The 19188-nt window shown below is 34.7% G+C and overlaps 1 protein-coding gene across 2 annotated transcripts in view; it reads left to right on the forward strand.

Moving 5' to 3' along the window:
• Nucleotides 1-19188, forward strand: part of Prkg1 (protein kinase cGMP-dependent 1) — a 1159508-nt gene that overhangs the window by 835510 nt on the left and 304810 nt on the right. For both annotated transcript variants that reach the window (XM_063239051.1, XM_003473935.5), the window contains exon 5: nt 18838-18901. In XM_063239051.1, coding sequence (XP_063095121.1) covers nt 18838-18901 — 64 coding nt within the window. The remainder of the gene's footprint in view (nt 1-18837; nt 18902-19188) is intronic.

Genomic DNA, 19188 nt, shown 5'->3' on the forward strand with positions numbered 1-19188 from the left:
TGCAGTGCATGATGTTATAGTTAAGCTAGCAAAAAGTTTGGACAAAGGAACTTCAAGCAGTCTTTGGTTGAGAGCGCTTACTGGAGCTCAAGACCTGGGCTTGTGATCAGGTTGTGCCACTCACATGCACAGAGCTTGAGTTACTTGAGAGACAGTTTGGAATGACTATTTTATCACTTATGAGAGCTGAAGGAGAGAATCTAAACAGACAACCTAAACAATTATTGAACAGTGAAATTAATTAGTTCTTAAAATTTTACTTTTATCCTTTCCATTTCACTCATGGGAAGACAAACTAGATAGGATAATTAGCTTAAAGCCACAAGACTAGTAAGCAACAATCTGGAACTTAAATTAGTGTGATATTGTACTCCACAAATACTAACCACTAATTTTAAAAGGTATCTATATTATATATCTATGACCATATCTAAAAAATATATAAGTATCTTGGATTACTGTCATTTCTGACAAAATACTTTAGGGCCCCTCACTAACACACTTCTAACTTTCATAGAAATCTGTCATAATTTTTTACAGTTTCTACCAAATTATTCCTTTATATTTTGACATTTGTCTCCAGAAAATATATTATGACTTTGAAAGCTAGCTAACCTGATCTATAACCTCAGATATGTTAACTCAAATTAGTTTGTCATATTATCTGCAAAAATCTCTTATATACTACACATCTAAATGACTGTACAATAAGTTGAGGAAATATACATCAATATCCACATCAATGTAAGACAAAGCTATGTTAGTAATGTCTGAAAATTAATAAAAATGGCAATGGGACTTGTATCATTTTATAATTACCTTATTCTTTTCAATAGAAAGTAAATTGTTACAGGTAATTAGCAAATACATAAAGTATTATTGGAATATAAGAATCATAGCAAGGGTTGAATATATATTTATGATAATAGTTATTATGGTTATAAAAGTTAAGAAATACACTTGACCTATAATTGCTCAATAAGTAGAATTACTTTACTCACAATTAAAAATAACTTTTATTAGGTAATCTACTTTTCAGTGGATTAAAAGTTCTACAGAATCCATACATAAACTTAATTTGCAAAAAGACACCTTTTTTTTTCTTTTTTTTTTTTTTCACATCATGAGTCCAGCTGGAGACACTTTTTTTTTTCTATGCCCCCCTTTATTTTTTCCGGATCAAACCCAGGGCCTCATGCTTTCCAGGCAAGTGTACCAACACTGAGTTTCATTACTAGTTGAACCATTTTCTTGATATAATTATCCTTTTTTAATATTGATTACCATTGGCAGATATTTTGCTCTTTTGTAAAAAATAGTATAATCAGAAAACTTTTATCACTGTTTGTTGTATTTGATTCTTTTATTTAATGTATGACTAACAATTTTTTCTGAGTCAGTGCCAAGATACTGATAAACCTGAAAGTCCAAGCCCCTGGCAGAGGCAGGATACTTTGTAGTGGAGCAATATCTCAAATCAAGGAGCTGTGGTCTGTAACTCTGCCTCTTAACTACACTATATATGAAGTCACTAAAATATGAATAATTATCATTCTAACATCAACTAGTTGCAGTATGCGTTGTTTGAGGTGGGTCTAATGCTGAAACAGTTTTAACATAGTTATATTCTTTAATACCATTTCATTCCAGTTCTACTAAATTTAATTATTAAGATGAACCCCTTAAAAGGCATAAATATGATTTTTCTTTGGCTTTTTTAGACATTAAAGGCCAAACCAGTCCACTAAAAGTTCCAATAAGCAGCTATTATTTTCTGTCTTTTTATGCTTTCTAAAAATTTTAAAATCAGAATATAAAAATTTTGGTACACAATGAATTTAATATTAATAGAAATGAAATAAAACAAAGGTTTACTATGGTTGCCTTCCAGGGATAGATATTTATTAAACAAATACATTCAGGAATTACTGCCCAAAGGAAAAATAGAAACTTCATATTCTCTTTCCAAGTTCACAGAAATAATTTTAATATTAAAGAAGATCTTTGATTATATGACTTTAGTTGAGAATTCTATCCCTCTTATTTTATTAAAGTGTTTACCTTAAGATAGAATATCTTATACTGATTTTGAAAGGTAAAACATTTCTTTTTATGTAACAAATGTTAAGCATGTATCATCTATGAGGTATTTGGATAGTGTACCTGTGTTAGTTAGCTTTCCATTGTTATGACAAAACACCCAAGAAAACTAATTTAAAGGAGAACGTAGTTTGATTAGATGTTTTGGTCCATGATCGATATCTTAACTACTTTCTTATAACGGAGACATAATACGCAACAACCACAATTTAAGGAAGAAGCTTATTTTGATTCACAATTTGTAGAGGTTTCAGTCCATAGCTGGCTCCAAGGCAGGATGACATGGCAGAGGCATCACAGAGGAGAACGCCTCATGGCACACAGCAGGTTGGAAGCCATGAGAGATTAAAGGAGGTGGAAGATATGCCCTTCCAAACACATCCTGAGTGGTCCAACTCCTTGGACAAGGTCTCACTACCCAACATCACATTTAGCTATAAATGAATGCACCAGTGATTATCATGTTCCCATGATCCAGTCACAGCCCCAAAACCCTACCTAGGAGTGAGTGAAAATTTAGAGGGACTTCTATATATAAAGCATAACAGTCAGCTAGGCCCATGGTGGTGGACCCGTAATGGGCATAGGGAGAAGAACATGGTGAAGCAAAATTTCTCAACTTATGGCAGCCGAGAAGGGAGAAAAAGGAGCAAGTCCCAGGAAAGGGATGGGAAGCAGTTACAGTTCCTATGGTCAGACCCTGATCTACTCCCTTTAACTAGGTCATATTTTCTAATTTCCATTACCTCCCACTAATATCATCAGATTGTGACGTAACTCACTGATAAAGTTTTATAATTTTTTTTAACCGGTACCATGGATCGAACTCACGACCACACACTTGCAAGGCAGGCACTTATGCCACTGAGTTAATTTCCCAGCCCTTATTCACTAATAAAGTTAAAACCCCCAGCACTCAGTCACTTGTAGAAAGCCCACCAGCAAGCAGACTTTCAACACAGTATTTTGGGAGACATGTTAGATTCCACTCATGCTAATTCTGATCTTTAAATAATGATAGATTAGTGCAACAGTTGGAAACTTTTCCTTAAAGGACCAAAGAGCAGGTATTTCAGGCTTTTGTACTGTACTGTCCTTGTTTCATCTGCTCAACTCTGCCAGTGTATCATGAGAACAGCCATAAAAAATATACAGAGAACATGAACTTTATTCCAATATAATTTAATTTGCAAAAATAGGAAGTGGGCCAGTGGATAGTATAATGATCTTGGAAGAAGCAGATAAACTGGCAGTCATTGTAAAATAATTGCTATTACAGACATCGACACAGGGTACCTCGGGAGCACAGATGTAGGGTTGAGTCCTTCTGACTCAGAGAAGATCATGGCAGCCCTTTATCTGAAAAGAATGAAGCAATTCACAAAAATGTCATAATAGAATTTATTCCATGTAAAGCATAGAGGCAATTGTGAATCTGCTTCATTAAGTTGGGAAAATAGTATTTTCTCTATCCAGGTAGCCCTTGTAATTTTGTTGTTCTTCCTGTTGTTTTTAGCAGAATGAGAGCTCTACTAAATCTTATAATACAGAAAATTTTCAGCTTGTATAATTCAAAAATTATTTATGCATAGAGTCCATATTTTGGTATGGAAATCTTGTTAATTCATTCCAGAAATGTCACCTTGAATAATATTGTTTTATAAACAGTCATAAACTAAGGTAAAGCTTCCTAGGGCCCATCTTTATGTGGCTACTTTCCAGAATCACTTTAAACAGATGAATCTCAGTGGGTCAAGGAGTTACAGGATTGCAAGTATTCAGCTACTGGGGGTGGGGAAATAAGCAACATTCAGTCATCAAAAGTTTTTAAAGTTTCACACAAAACAAGTAGCAAATCCTTGAGATTTTATTTTCAACACAAGAATAGGCAGCCATACAATTTACAGCACAAAGATTTAGTACAATACAATTTTCTGAATCAGTCGAAGTGATAGATGCTATTAAGCATTTCTGAGGCAGTTTAATAAAATGTGATTAGCACTTCACTCCTGAAAGGTCATTTTTTAATGAACATAGAACTAATCTGAATTCTGTTTTGAAAGTGGCCATTGGTGGGTTTTAAAAGGGCTACTCGGACAGCCTTTCATAAGACAATCCTCACAGTTAGAAAATAACATTTCTTTCTGAATTCTTGAGTGAATAACCACAATGAAATATACCTGTGGTTCTTGGAAAATACTAAGCACAGAATATCCTTTACACTGGCCCCAGTGACAGCACATAAGGCATGTTGTTTGAAGTATAAGCAAGCCAGAGTGAAATGGAGATATCAGGCAGGCAGTGGGCTGAGTTTCAGCCCCTGTGAGCAACCTCCTGGTGCCCTTGTAAAAAGTTCAAGCTGCTCTAGTCTTTGTAATAACCCAGATCAGTATTGTTATTTCTTCCTTTCATTTGGGATTATTGCACCAGTTCCTTTAATTTGCATGTTTTAAGTACTATGCAGCATACTCTAAGTGCAGTATTATAAAAGGTAAATTATTTGTACCCTGAGAGCTTACTATATGATACCCTTTTTTTTTTTTTTTCCTTTGGTCTTCCTTTTTTCCGTACTGGGGATTGAACTCACGACTGCCTGCTTACAAGGCAAGCGCTTATGCTGCTGAGCTAAATCCCCAGCCCCCTTAATACCCTTCTTAAGTGCTTTATGTTTATTAACAAAATAACACAGCATCATCCAGTGTGTTTTGTCATTTTAATTTTTCAAGTAAGGAGATTTTTTAGCTATGGTAACCTTCCTGTAATGGTGTTGATGAGAAACTTTTTCTGATTCTAAAGTTTTTTTCTGTTGGTTACCACATAATCAAGTGATTGGTAAGTTTATATGTTAGTGGGAGAAGATAAATATGCCAACAGGTGGTTATGATCAAGCATATACACTATTTGGTGAATGCCTACTTATATGTGGAGAGAAATTTGCCGGGAAATATTTTTAAGGAGTTTGTTCTTGAAAAGTATCTGGAAATTTCTGTAAACTTATGCAAACTCAAAGTCCAATTAGACATGATAAAGACTAGAAATATTCCTTTCACTTTAGGAAATAGCCTATAATAACTTTGTGACTTTTTAATGATTAAATTCTCATTTACTGAGTTGCAATAATTGACTGGTAAAACTATCAACTTTGGTGTTCTTTAGAATAATCTTGGTACAGTTAAAACATGAATGACTTAGAAGATGAAACTTGAATGCATTATGCAGGTTAATTTAGGTAGTGGCACAAATATTAAGTGAATTCTATTAACATGAGGCATCTAAAATAGTCAAATCTAGAGACAGAGAAGAAAATAGTCATTTCCAGGGGCTGAAGGGAAAGACAAATGGGGAATTATTTTTTATGGGTACAGAGATGAGGAAAAGGGTTTGAAGATAGTGATGATAGTTATACATAATTACTACTAGTAAGTATTAGTAAGTAAGCATACTTACTATTTCTGAGCTGTACATTTAAAATGGTAAATTGTTTAATACATTTCACCAAAATTTCGAAAAGCATACGAGTTTTGAAATAACGCCCCCAGGCGTTATTTTTAAATTCGACATTCTAGTAACTTTAAAGTTTAGAAACAACTAACTAAGGATCTGGTAAAAAGTTTCTAAGAGTTGAATTAGAGTAAATTAAAATAAAATCTGAAAGGTTATCACATGATACAATATACTATAAGAAGCTTTTAAATAGTAGTTTTAGGATTTTGTTTCTTTTATGGATAACTTGATAACTGTTTACACAGCACTTTAATTTTAAAGAAATTCAAATATATTCCTTTTATTTATTTCATGAAAGTTATTTGAGATTTCAGGGGCCAGACTTATTGCTTCTGCATTAGATTAAAAATACTGACTTTCTGTGAGCTAAAGTGAATTACCTGTTTATTACACCTACCTGTTCTTGTGATAGTGGGAAATATCTAGTAAAAGAAAATAACAACTTTTATCTAAATAAGAGTTGCCAGGATAATGGAAAATTTTCATAGATTTTTTTTTTTTTAGTCAGTACTGGGGATTGAACTAATGACCACCTGCTTGCAAGGCAAGTGCTTATGCCGCTGAGCTAAGTCCCCAGCCTCTAGATTTCTTAGTCACTTGAAATTTTGTTAAACTTTCTGCCATCATTAGATTGGTCACTTGAAATGAAACTCCTTTAGTAAAGAGTGTGATAATGCACATGAAATTCACATTCATGTAGAAAAAGAGTGTTTTATTGTAGTACTCAGCAAGCATGAGAAAAGAATATATGAGAAGCCCAGGTAACAACAGAATCATCTGTGGAACCAAATGTCCTTCAGTTCTTTGTGTAGAGTGGTTCCCCTTTGGTTTCCTCTCCCCTTGGTGAGAAATCAATATGTCCCACACCCAATTCATTTAGACCAATAATCAGGACCTTGGAATTTCTTCCCACATGGTCCAAGGTCTGCACTTTCTTCCCCTGTTTCATTCTTCTTGATTTGTCTTTTTACCCATTCTGGTATCTAAGCATTGTACCAACACAGCTTTGTCTGTGTATTTGGAACAAACTGGTTGTGGTTGATGGAGGTTACGTGCAGTAAAAACCAGAGTACTGAAAATCTTAGGAATGGGTCTCGAGTACAGTTATTCAAGCATAAACTATTGAAATGTTTTCTCATGTACGTATTTTGATCTGTCTTCTTTCGAAACAAGTTGGTGGGCTCTTTCCATTTCTTGGTCTTTCAGTTTTTTGTCAATACCAAGAACTTCTCTAAAATGCCTCCTCTCCGTTTTGAAAGCCTAAATTCATTTGATCAATAGAATCTTTACTCAGGTGAAGAAAGGAAAGGCCTGTGAAAACATCTCTCTGAGAGTAGTTTTCTTGGCATGCCAAGAAATGCCAATTATATCTTAGGGAAGTTGACCTGAAACAACAGTGTTCTAAGCCTTACCAGAGATTTCATTCCCTGTCTTTCTGCACAAAAGCAGAGAGCCTGTGGATTTCTAGGGTCCTTTGTGACCACACTTGCAAGGACATTACGGATGTCTTCCTAACTTCTAGACATGACATGCATTCAGGCGTGACTTTTTTTTAGTTCTGGGAATTGAACTCAGGACCTTTCACTTGCTGGGCAGGTGCCTATGCCACTAGGCTATATCCCCAGCACAGGGATGATTTTGGTAGAGAGCCAAGCAATGAAAAACTAAATATCTCATTGAAAAAGAAGAGCTGATATTCCAAATCAAATATATTTTAAGTTTCAAAGATGAATTGATATCTTTACAGTATTCTTGAGTCTAGTCTGAGATTTGCATCTGACATATTAGAAATTTGATTACTATATTGTGTGTATATATATATATATATATTCTCTATAATGTATTATATCTACTAGTTCTGTTATATTCATCACAGTCCTACATGTTCAGTGGTATAAATCTCTCTGTTTTTAAAAATGTAAGATAAATGAGGCCTAGAAAAAATGATAATTCATTGAAGGCATAATTAATAATTAGCTCGGACATAATTCCTTTTAATCCTAAAGCCTATTTGTTTTAGTGTACATCTTTCACGGCTTGTATCTAGAGGGACACTAAAACCTCATGTGGCCATAGATGCGGCTTTGGGAGGTGGCTGGATCATGCCTGTATGATACTGGATTAGGGTGTGTGATAGAACCAGACCTGCAGACAGATTGGATTAGCGTGGCTCTGAGTGTGGGGGAATGGATTTCCTATAAACAGAAGCTCCATTCTTGGTGTGGGTCTCACCAACCAGCAGGCTTGGAACTGGAAAGAATATAAAGGGAGGCTTGCAGCTGCTGTTTGCTGCCTCCTGCCTGCCATACTATGGACTGTTTCTCCCTGCCACGCCCCTCTGTCTGCTGCCCTGTTTTGGGCCACCCCACTATGGACTGAGACCTTTACAAACTAACAGACCTTCACAAACCTTCTCTCCTTGACTTGTGGGCTTTGAGTATTTTGTTCCAGCAAACTGAAAGTAAGTAAGCTACCTTCTATGCAGTCCTCAAATAGTTTAAACTTTGTCACATCAATCAGGAAAGTTCAACTCTGTTTCCATAGTGGTTTGCTTTATTGAAACACTTTCATGGCCAAAACTAACCTTGTAATTTTCATAATCTTGTGAGACTATAGGCATCTATGAAAGCATCAGCGCCCTTGCATGGCAAGGCTAACCATCCCTGATGGAAAGTAAATTTGTCTGTGGTATATAAAGTACATTGGACTGAGATGTGGGGTAAGAGATGCAGGAAGGCAGAGCAGACATAAGATTATTGCATAACAGATTAAACCAGGATCAATGCCAAACCAGCTACTTGCAGTAGAAAGGAATGTCTGGGGAATAAAATTTTGATGAGTTTACAAGGGAAATGATTAGATACTTATAATGCTAAAAGAACTCTTACAGTACTTTAATTCTTCACCAATACAAATCTATTTATTTCATATGTCAGAAATTGCTTTGTTGGAAATCACTGGCACAGAAATAATACCTACTAATATTGGACACATTAAATTTGATACAGAGCTGATTTCTTCTGACAGAATGAAAGGGCTCCTGCTGTCCAAATGCTACCCAAGATAATTATACCTCTGTAGGCTTTGTTCTAGGTAAAGGACATTACTGAACTCTTTCCAGACTTCTGTTTGTCCAGATGTGTTGTTTATAAATACTGCATGTGTCTACATCTGATATGCTGTTTATATTGAAACACCATAAATTTTTGATAAAGTGCTTTAGTACTAAGTGAGCCTAAACAAACTTGCTTTTATTTTAATTTTAAACTTTTTATGTGATCCTTTCTATCAGGAAATTATACTACTTCTGCTTTCAAAATATAACTGAGTCCAACTGTTTCCACCATCTCTGCTGCTTCCAAACTGTCCAAAGCTCCATCATCTATCATGCAACAGATTAATCATCTGGTCTACCCTTACCTCTTGCCTCTTTACAATTTATCCTCTATAGGGTTGTCTGAGGGAGCTTTTCAGTATGTAAGGACACAAAGCCCTGACGTGACTGTATTTCACCCAAATTGAAGCAAATTCTTTGCACTAGTCTATAAGCCTCTTTGTGATGTGCACCTACTCTCTCCCTGATATGTGTTTCTCTTTTCCTTACTCTGAACTCACTGAAATCTAGGTACCCCAGCCTTTTTATCGTTCCTCCTGGAATCCACCAGGCACTCTACTCTCCTGTTCCCTCTGCCTCCATGTCCTTCCCTAGATTTTGAATATCCATTGCTTTTATCTCTTTTAGTTTTCTATTTTAACTTACCTTCTTAAGCAAGATATTTTGGTCACCTGTTCAAACTTTCATCCTGCTCCTTCCCCTATCTTTTCCTGTTACAATCTGTATTCTTTGTCTAATATATTACAATCTGTGTTGCACTGTATATGTGTATATATAAAACATTTATAATATATAATTTATGTTTATTCTTCATTTTTTGTGTGTGTGTGTATTTCGTTTTTATTGGTACCAGGGATCGAACTCACGGCTGTCTGCTTGCAAGGCAGGCATTTATGCCACCGAGCTAAATCCCCAGCCCCTGTTCTTTATTTTTTATTGCCTTGATATATAGGTAGAAATCTTTGCTTTTTTTAAACTGATGAACTCCAAAGTCCTAAAAAAATTACCATATAGTTTTGGTGAATAAATTAGTTACTAAAAAAAAATTTTCCCTCACTAATGTAAAAAGTCCCCATTCTTATGTATTTTTCTGCTTATAATCAAAAGTGTACATTTCATTTTGGTATTATATTCTAAACTTTTTTTTTATGGTACCGGGGATTGAACTCATGACCTCACGCTTGCCAAGCAGGCGCTTATACTACTGAGCTAAATCCCCAGCCCAGTATTGTATTGTTAAATATTATAAAATTTAAATATGTGAGTAGAGAACGACATAATTATTCATTTAAGAAGCTGTCTGTTAGCTTTTTAATATTTTAAGGTTCTGTTCTGAATTATAAGAGGTGTAATAAGTGTAATTATTGTTTTGTATACATAAATCTCAGTATCTTCTTTACAATATTTCATAAGCATTCTGTTTTATGTATTTTTAGTATTGCATCAATTATAATCAGCCTGTGTCACTGACTCTCCAACTTATATGGTTTATATCTGTTGCTATTTGTTAAGAATCAACACTGAAAATTTAAAAATATTAATTCACTTGAAAAATCACTGAGCATATTATGTGGTATCGCAGTCTAACTTTTTTGGTAATAACTACTTTTTTTCAAAATAAAAAGAAATGAAAAGTTTGAGTTTACAATTTGGCAAATCTTTCAATATCTAGCTTTAAAAATACTGGAACTTTATATCTTCTTGTGCATCTTTTGGGTTGAATGTAAGTGTTTTGATTGAAGTATATGAAAAAATACAACAGATATGTAGTAGAAAAGAGGAAGAGTATAATAATGTTCTTTTGAGATAGTTGTGGACATTTTTATTCTGATTTGATTCTTTACCAACTTTCAACAAGATACAGTGATTTAAAGGTTACTTGTCATGTGGCATCTAAAACCATAGCAATGAACTTTTCACACTCTTACATTAAAATCCACTGATCCATTTTGTAATTTGAATGCATCGTTTACCTTTGTATGATTTTATAATATCAGAACTCATTCATTTGGAAAACACTGATTCACTGGGTTAATCAGTATTTCTAATATTAAAAAATATTTCTTAATGTCAATATTTCACTAGTGATTTCATTAGAAAAGGTCTTACAGTATTAAAAATCTGTTATGCTAACAGTAGCAGATAAAAGGTTTTTGAATGTTTAATTTTCATTTTAAAGTTTGAATTTTTTATCTTTGGAAATGAATAGTCTTACTTTGTTCATTTAGAAAAAATACCTGCCACATACCCATTTGAACGGTCACAATCCATTAGCCGTTCTCTAATAAAATTAATGTTCAGTGAAAAACGTGACTAACTCAGATTTCAGCTCCTTGAGACAGATGTCGTGTTTCCATAGCAGAGGTGCTCTGTGTTACTCACCCACCTATTGCTACATATAATGTTAAAAAAGAATTACTCAGGAGTTAAATTTAATAAAACTAATACCTTTGAATACTTCAGTGCAGATATTTTAAAGTGGAACAGGTATGTTATTTATTTATTACTGTGAGTCTTTAATAGTTAGGAATACAATGACAAGAATATAGTTTGGCATCACTGCATGGATTTGTGCTGAGAGGTCACCATCATCGATGCCTATCAGCACACATGTGAACTTATCTTTTCTAAGGTAGACCACACCAAACTATCCAAAAATTACTTGTCTGTTTTTAAAAAAATAAATGTGCAATACTGATTTTTACAGTTACTATTTGCATTTGTTGCCACACATTTTTGTACAAGATGATCTGTTTGAACATTAGTTGATTCTGGTACCAAATAAATTACATGCGAAATAACAAAGCTAGATATAGTGGTACATGCCTATGTTCCCAACACTGAGAGGATAATGCAGGAGAACTGAAACTTCTGACACAGCCTAGCCAAGTTAGTGACAACAAGACACTATCTCAAAATAAAAAGCATTGGAGATTTAGCTCAAACCTTGTTACTGCAAAAAGAAACAAAAACGCTCAGGAAATCCAGCCTTGCCTGTATTTCCAGGTCTATTCTACTTATCTAACCCAAAAGTACAGTTCCACAAGAAAGATCTTAATTCACTGTTTTCTTTACAGCTAAATTTTTAATTCATAAAGGCACAGTATCACTGGAAAGAGGCAGTGCGATGATGTTTCATATTGGCTTGACATCCAGCAGACACTCAACAAGATAATACCACACAGTCTCGTGTGTGTATTGTGTGGGCTTTTCCTGTCAGTTCCGTATGGTATCTGATCTGCAAGATGCTTTGTTGACTTTTTTAATTTGAAATTTGAAATTCAGAAAACCATATCAAAGTTTTTTCTTGTGTTGATTTTAAATACCTAGTTTCTATTTCTTTAAAGTCTGAATGATTTTTCTTAAAATGACAACAGGAATTAATGGGCATGATAATTTTTTCAGAAGAATTGTTGCATAAAGATAAATTATAAAATGCTAAGAGATGGACAGCTTTTACTGAAATGTTTTTATTTATTTATTCTGTGTCTCTAAGTTTCTTCAGACTAGATTTCCCCCATTTGTGACTCGGAAAACTCACTGATCTGTCATTTTTATATTTCCCAAATAGCCCTGGACTTAATAATTGGCAGCTGTGGATGGATATAAGATTTCTAATCATTTTTTTCAAAGCAAATGATCCGTTCTTAAAAACAATAAAATATAATAAGCTTTCTTTCATTAAGCAGTTAAGTATTATGCAATTCCAAAATTGTAATAGTTTTGGATGAAATTGTGGACTGTAGCTCAGTAGTAGAGAGCTTGAGTAGCATGCACAAAATACTGGCTTTGACTCATGACACTACCCCCTCCAAAAAAAAAGCCCGAAAATTGAGAAATCTTTCAAAGTATATATGGAACTATTTTCTAAAAGCAATATACTCAAGTGTACTACTTTGTGTTTTTCCACATAAATGCAAGAAAAACCTCATTATTTTAAAAGAATGATTTATTAGATGATGATAAGCAACCATGATGAAAAATTAGTAAGAACATGAAAGAAGCCTAATTTCTATAAATAGTTCATTGATATTAAAAGCTTATAAATGTAAAATTTTTTGGAAAATAGACAATGTAATCATGTGCTCTGTTATCCATCAAGTTATAATGTCATCATATGTCATGTAGCCGGTGGCAAGTTTACTATACACCTGTGAGAGGGTGAGAGTCATGTGGGGGTGCTAGCCAAGTACCTGTGAGGGCCTGGGCTTGACACTCAGCTCCAGGGTTTGGGGGTGAGGCGGAAGGTGATACAAGGCAAATCAAACCTAGACTTAGTATAACTTTGAAGGTCTCCATGAAACAATTTTGGGGCATCCATGGGTTGCTATATTGTGCTTGTTATTCTATACACATCCCATTTTCTTCTCAATACATGCTTCTAATAAATTCTTTGTACTATTACTGCCCGATGTTTTTATGCAATACATTATCAGCAATAAAATCCCTAAGACAAATTAAGATTATGAAACACCTATGAATACTACTAGTCTCTTGAAAAAATCAGTGTCATGAGGAAAAGAGTATAAGAAGACTTGTAGATTAAGAGACTAGAGATGTAACAACCAAAAGCAGTACTCAGATTTTGACTGTATCATGGTTTGAAAAGTAAAAAGAATCTGAAAAAATATTAGATGAGATAATGTTAATATTTTGTGTACAATGTTACAATTTTTATTTTAAAATATTTATTTTTTCAATGCCCACATCCTCCACCAAAAAAAATTATTTTTAAAATATATATGCTAAAGTATTACTGACAAAGTTTCGTGATACCTCAAATGTAGTCTCACCATAGATTAATATATACGCACAGATAGAAAAACAGATGAATTGAAATAGATAAAGCAAAAATGGTTCAGTGTTAACAAATGATTCTAAATGTTAGGGGGAAATGGATGGATCTTTAAACTATTCTCTCAGTTTTCAATTTATTTGACTTTTTCATAAATAAAAAGTTAGAAAACTAATGAATGCACTAAATCAAATATTATTAATATTTTTTTCTAAATAACTATCTGGGAGGTAGTACTCTCATTGAGAAGTGTGTAGTTTAGTGAGTTGTTGGTCAGTTCCATAGTCATTTTATGTGAGTTTTTTTATCCTTTCTTCATCTATGCTGATTGGTGTAATCTTAGAAAAACACTCTATAGTGTTCATAAAATCTTAGGCCAATTCCTGGCAAGTGAAAAACACTCAAATCTTACCCCCTAGTACTGTCACTGCAAGTCTGAAGTCCTTGTTTTATTTAATTAGAAAAACCTTTGGCAAAATGCCACACTTTACATAATTTCTATTCTATTCTATTCTGTTCTATTCTATTATTTCAGAGCATTCTTTTACTTCAAAGCTTTAGGGAACTAAAGCATTTTTAGTACATATCAGTGAAAATTATTTGTAATTATCATGTAAGTTGTTACAATGAATCATTTCTTAATATAAGTGGCAGTATTTTTCACTAGAATTTTAACATTTTTCTAGAAGTTTGTCTTCACAATTATTTATCTTCAATTTTCTAAATCAGACAAATTCATCTTAAACTATCATATATTCAAATTAATAGAGTCTAGATGCCTTCTAATATACTTTGGAAATTTCAACTCATACATTTCATGGGTAGAATTTCATGAACATCTTCAAGTGTGTAGTTCTTGTTTAAGCTGCCAGAAGCCTAGTAATTCTTAGAAAACAAGTTAGTTACATGACTGAACATATGTAGAGTTTGGACAACAAAGACCTTAAAATTTTAAAGATGACTACAGGAGTGTTTTTAAATCAATTTATGAAAGTGAAAGCAGGCACTTACTTTTCTGTTTAGTAATTTCCATTTTATTAAGTCCAGAAGACTTGTTAGTGATTATTTTATAATGTATCTTTTTAAATGTATCTTATGAAAAATTATTCTAACATCTTTATTAGCAATAAATGATGTTGAAAATTTTGAGGTAATCTTACATTTTATTAATAAAAAATGCTGCAAGATGTTTTGAGGAGCCTAAAAATGAATTTAAAATATATTTAAAGTGATATCCTAAATGTTGATTTTTTAAATTTAGTAATTTTATGTCTTGTACCCCAAAAATTAGCCCCAAAATGGTGTCCAAAAAATGGGGTAAGATGTATTTTTTTAAAGAAAAAGGAGCACTTTTATTTATCCTGTCACCAGTGATGGTGCAGTTGGATTTTGCAAGGCTTTGTGTCTGGCTTAAAATTCTTACAGACTTTTGTAGAAAGAACATTACAAAGTAAATGGTTTATGGGTGTGGATCAGAAATGAGGAAATCTTTGGTCAGCTAAGGAATGAGGCAGACCTTTGTTTCCCTTTGCTTGAGGACAGAGAAGATTCCCAGGAATTTACAATCTTCTGCAGAGGGGAACAATGGTTAACATATCAATCAGGTCACCCACGAAGATGGCACCAACAGGATAGTATGACAGCGCTACAGCTATTTTATAACAATGTAGTCAGTGCCCCAAGGTGTACAGTTGTAGAAAATAGTTGTGTTTGCCAAGGGAATTAACAGGTAATTTGGTCATATAACTTGGGCATTGGCAAACATAGTATAGGATGAAGAAGCTCTTTTTGCTAGTGTACAACATATGGCTAATTGAATATTACTGTTTTCTCATGGATGATACTTCTCATGATCATGAAAATTTTATAGCATGTCTTGACATAGAGACATCCTAAGTAGAAATAAAAGTTGTATCATAAAAGTAACAAGCCTTCCTAGAGAATGAATCCAATTATAAAATTCAGTTGTTGTATTTTCCACAAATATCCAATGGGATTGAAAAACTCTAATTATTTTAACATTTCAGTAGAAACTAAAATAGAGCTCATTAAAAGAGTAAGGAAGAACCTGATAGAATTCTGGCATGGCTGAAAAGATAAGAAGTATGAAATATAAATGATCAGAGCTGGGGATTTAGCTCAGTGGCATAAGCGCCTGCCTTGCAAGCAGGCAGTCGTGAGTTCGATCCAAGGTACCAATAAAAAGGAAAAAGACAAAAAAAAAAAAAAAAATGACCTTTATTTTAAGAATGTGGGGAGACCGCCCTGACCCTCCGGGGTCTGGCATTGTGGGGGGGGGGGGGCTGGCATTCTCTCCGTTGGACATGTGGAGTGGGGGCATACATGAAGCTTAGGTTTGAGGTGGAGCCTAAGGGGCATTACTGATGCACAGGTAGCCCATTGGTATTCATTTCGCGCTACAGGTAAGTCACCTAGGGGCGGGAAAAGCTGACCTCAAGATAGAGCCCCTTGGTTCTGCCTCCAAGGCTTTACTGTCTACAGTATCCCAACTGGGCCAAAATCCTTTCAGAACCAAAGTTTTCAACCCACATAACTCTTAGAAACAACTTTCTCTACCTTCTATATCTATCTTCCGTGTTTTCCATCCAGCTGCTAAAATTAGCCACCATGTGGAAATTAAAACCCATGTAGCTCAGACCATAGCAGTAAATCTGGAGCACATGGTCCTGAGTGAATTGTTACACCTCTGCCTAAAACCTTAGGATTTTATTAATAGGCTTTACCTGAATAAGGGAAATTATAGTGACAAATGAACAGCAAACATTCATGCAGATATCAAAACAGTATGTTATTTCTTTTTCACTGTGTTATTCTCATTATGACATTATGCTGTGTGTCAGATACCAGACATTTCAGTGTGTATATTCATTTATAGTTTTTTCTCTATTCAAGCATTGAAATATGATTAAATGAGAATTGAGTTCTACATCCTAGTTAGATTTTTCAGTGAACTTTCAGGAACCATATGTTGAGTTGCTTTGTTTTTTGTTTAAGACTATTATTATTTTATATATGGAAGAAATTTTATTGGTTTTCTATTTAACATCATTCAACATTTTCATTTGCTATTTGAAAAAGGGAAAATAAAAGAACCAGATAAGAAAATGAGAACTAATCTCACGTTTTCCGTATAGTGGTACTACAGCAGCTTCTGCTTCTTTGCTCTATCCTGTGTAATCTTTATTTTTAAATCATGGTTATCAAACTAAAATTCTTGAGACTAAGAAATCTCTGAAAGGAGAGTTTATTGAGCCATTACAGATGCTAGGCAGAAACGGAAAGGACACAGTCCTGGGACCAATATCTGCATCTACTAGAGCTAGGCGTAGTTAAAAAAATTGGGGAAAGAAAAGCACTGTGCTCATTAGAGATGAAGATAAGAGGGGTGAACACTGCAAAGCAGGAAGGTTTGTGATAGGATGGCAATTAATAAGCACAGTTACTGTTGTTGCTGAATTGATTGTGTTGTACAGTTCACAATGTTTACCTGTAAACACAACAGGCAGTCCTAAGTGGTTGGCCTTGGTTTAAGGTTTTAAAACATACTAAAAATGTTTAAAAAAACCCAAAAGGCTACTTTTTCTTATTGACCTGCATCTTGCTTGTTACTGATTAATGTCCCAGTCGCAACACTTTCTATTTCTCATCTTCTATTTCTAGCCCTTTGTAATTTAACTAGAACATTTCAGAAATTTTCTGTGATTGCTGTCCTATAGATCATTCACACACATCCATGTTTTTATAACTTCAGTCAATCTATGCCTTTGAGGTTTTTGTTTTGTTTTGTTTTTTTCCTTTTGAGACAGGGTCTTGCTATGCAGTTCAGGCTGGCATTGAGCTCACTTTGTAGCCCAGGCTGATCTTGAGCTTGCAACTCTTGTAATCCACAAATGAGCCCCCCAGAGCCCAACCTCAAGTTTAAAAATGGGCAAGACATGTTTTAAAAAAGCAGTGCTGACTTATTTTATCCTGGGCCCAGCGACACAGTGCAGTTGGAATTTGCAAAAACTGTGTGTCTCTCCCAAAACTTTTCAGATCTTTTGTTAAGCACAGTTTATAAAGTAAGGGGTTATGGGCATGGATCAGGAAATCTGCTAAGGAAACGTTTCCTTTAGCAGAGGACAGAGTACTCTAGCAGTAATTAACAATCCTTTGTCAGCTTATTTTAGCACAACAGGTGTTATTTGTAGAGGGCAACAATGGCTAACATATCAATTAGGTTATGTTTTCAGGGATTTACAATTCTTTACAGAGCGGAGCATTGATTAATATACCAATTAGGTCACCAAGAGGGGGGAAAAACCATACAGAACAGTATGTTGACATTACAGGTACTTTGGTCATATAAACATAACGAAGCTCTTTTTGCTAGTGTACCGCAGCAACAATCCCCTTGCTTCAGCCTCTCCAGTGCTGGGATTATAGGCATGTGCCGCCATGCCCCGCAAGTTTTTTTTTTTTTTTTTTTTTGGTATTGGTGATCCAACTCGCGATCTTGCACTTGCCAGACAGGTGTTTATGCCACTAAGTTAAATCCCTGGCCTCAAATTTGTGTTTTATGTCACTAAAAACATAGGATGTTGAGCAAGCAAGACAGATACAGTTCTTGTGTTTAGGGGATTTTAAATCTTGCTTGGAAGACATTCACAAACAAACGATGATTTGATTACTTTATCTAATTATAGATGTAATAAAAGACAAAAGAGCTCTAACCGGGGTAGGAGTGGAGGTCCAAGGTGCAGCTGTTGCATAGCTGCCTGCAGTTCTGAGTTATATTGTCTGCACTGGGTGAGAAAAAAGAAAACTAAAAAAGCTTACAATAGAATTTGGCTAGGGTGGGGAAAGGGCAGGAAAGGGGTGGGTAAAGTGGGAAGCTTTCCTACTTTGTTTAATGAATGTTTGCATATGAATGTAGCATTCAATCAAAGAATGGGTAGGAAATAGCTTGAAGAAGGGTGTGGGTGGGGTCGGGTGGGGGCTGGACAGAAAGATGGACCGGGAAGTAATCTGGTGACAGCAGAGTATTTAGGAAGAAAGTAGTTGTCTCAGCAGTGTAGCAGAGACATTGACACAACAGGTAGGTAAATACAAACATGATTGAGACTCGGTTTGTTACTTCTCGGAGCTCTTTCTTTATATTATACCTTGTAGACATTAAGTGATGCTTAAGTAATTGCTGTGATCTTCATTTGCAGAGTCTTTGTCATGAAATGTTTTCATTTTCATTCAGCGATATTGCCATTTTATTTTTTGTTAAGCGGGTGCTCATGTGTTCAGCGTCATTCTCTGATTTGTTTTCCAGTGTTCCAACATTCCAGAGCCTTCCTGAAGAGATCCTTAGCAAGCTCGCTGATGTCCTTGAGGAGGTAACTGTTTTGCCTTTCAGCATTTTGGTACAGGACCCAGCCTCCTAGGCTGACTTTTTTCACAGCTGTGTGATGACAAGTCACTAGCCACAGAAAGACTTTTTCAATTTGTTTTTTAAGCTCTCGGATAAGCTATACATTTGGTTTAAACTAAAAAAATAGTTTAGCACACCTGACATTTATATTACAGCGAGAAGCTGGCAAATCAGTTTAACTAGAGAGGAAAAAACTTTCTGTTGCCGTATGTTATTTTGACTACTAAGAATGGGAGATGTAATATTTTGGTC

This window comes from Cavia porcellus, unplaced genomic scaffold (genome assembly GCF_034190915.1).
Source record: "Cavia porcellus strain 051 isolate PalLab524CR breed Dunkin Hartley unplaced genomic scaffold, mCavPor4.1 scaffold_28, whole genome shotgun sequence".
Classification (NCBI taxonomy): Eukaryota; Metazoa; Chordata; class Mammalia; order Rodentia; family Caviidae; genus Cavia; species Cavia porcellus.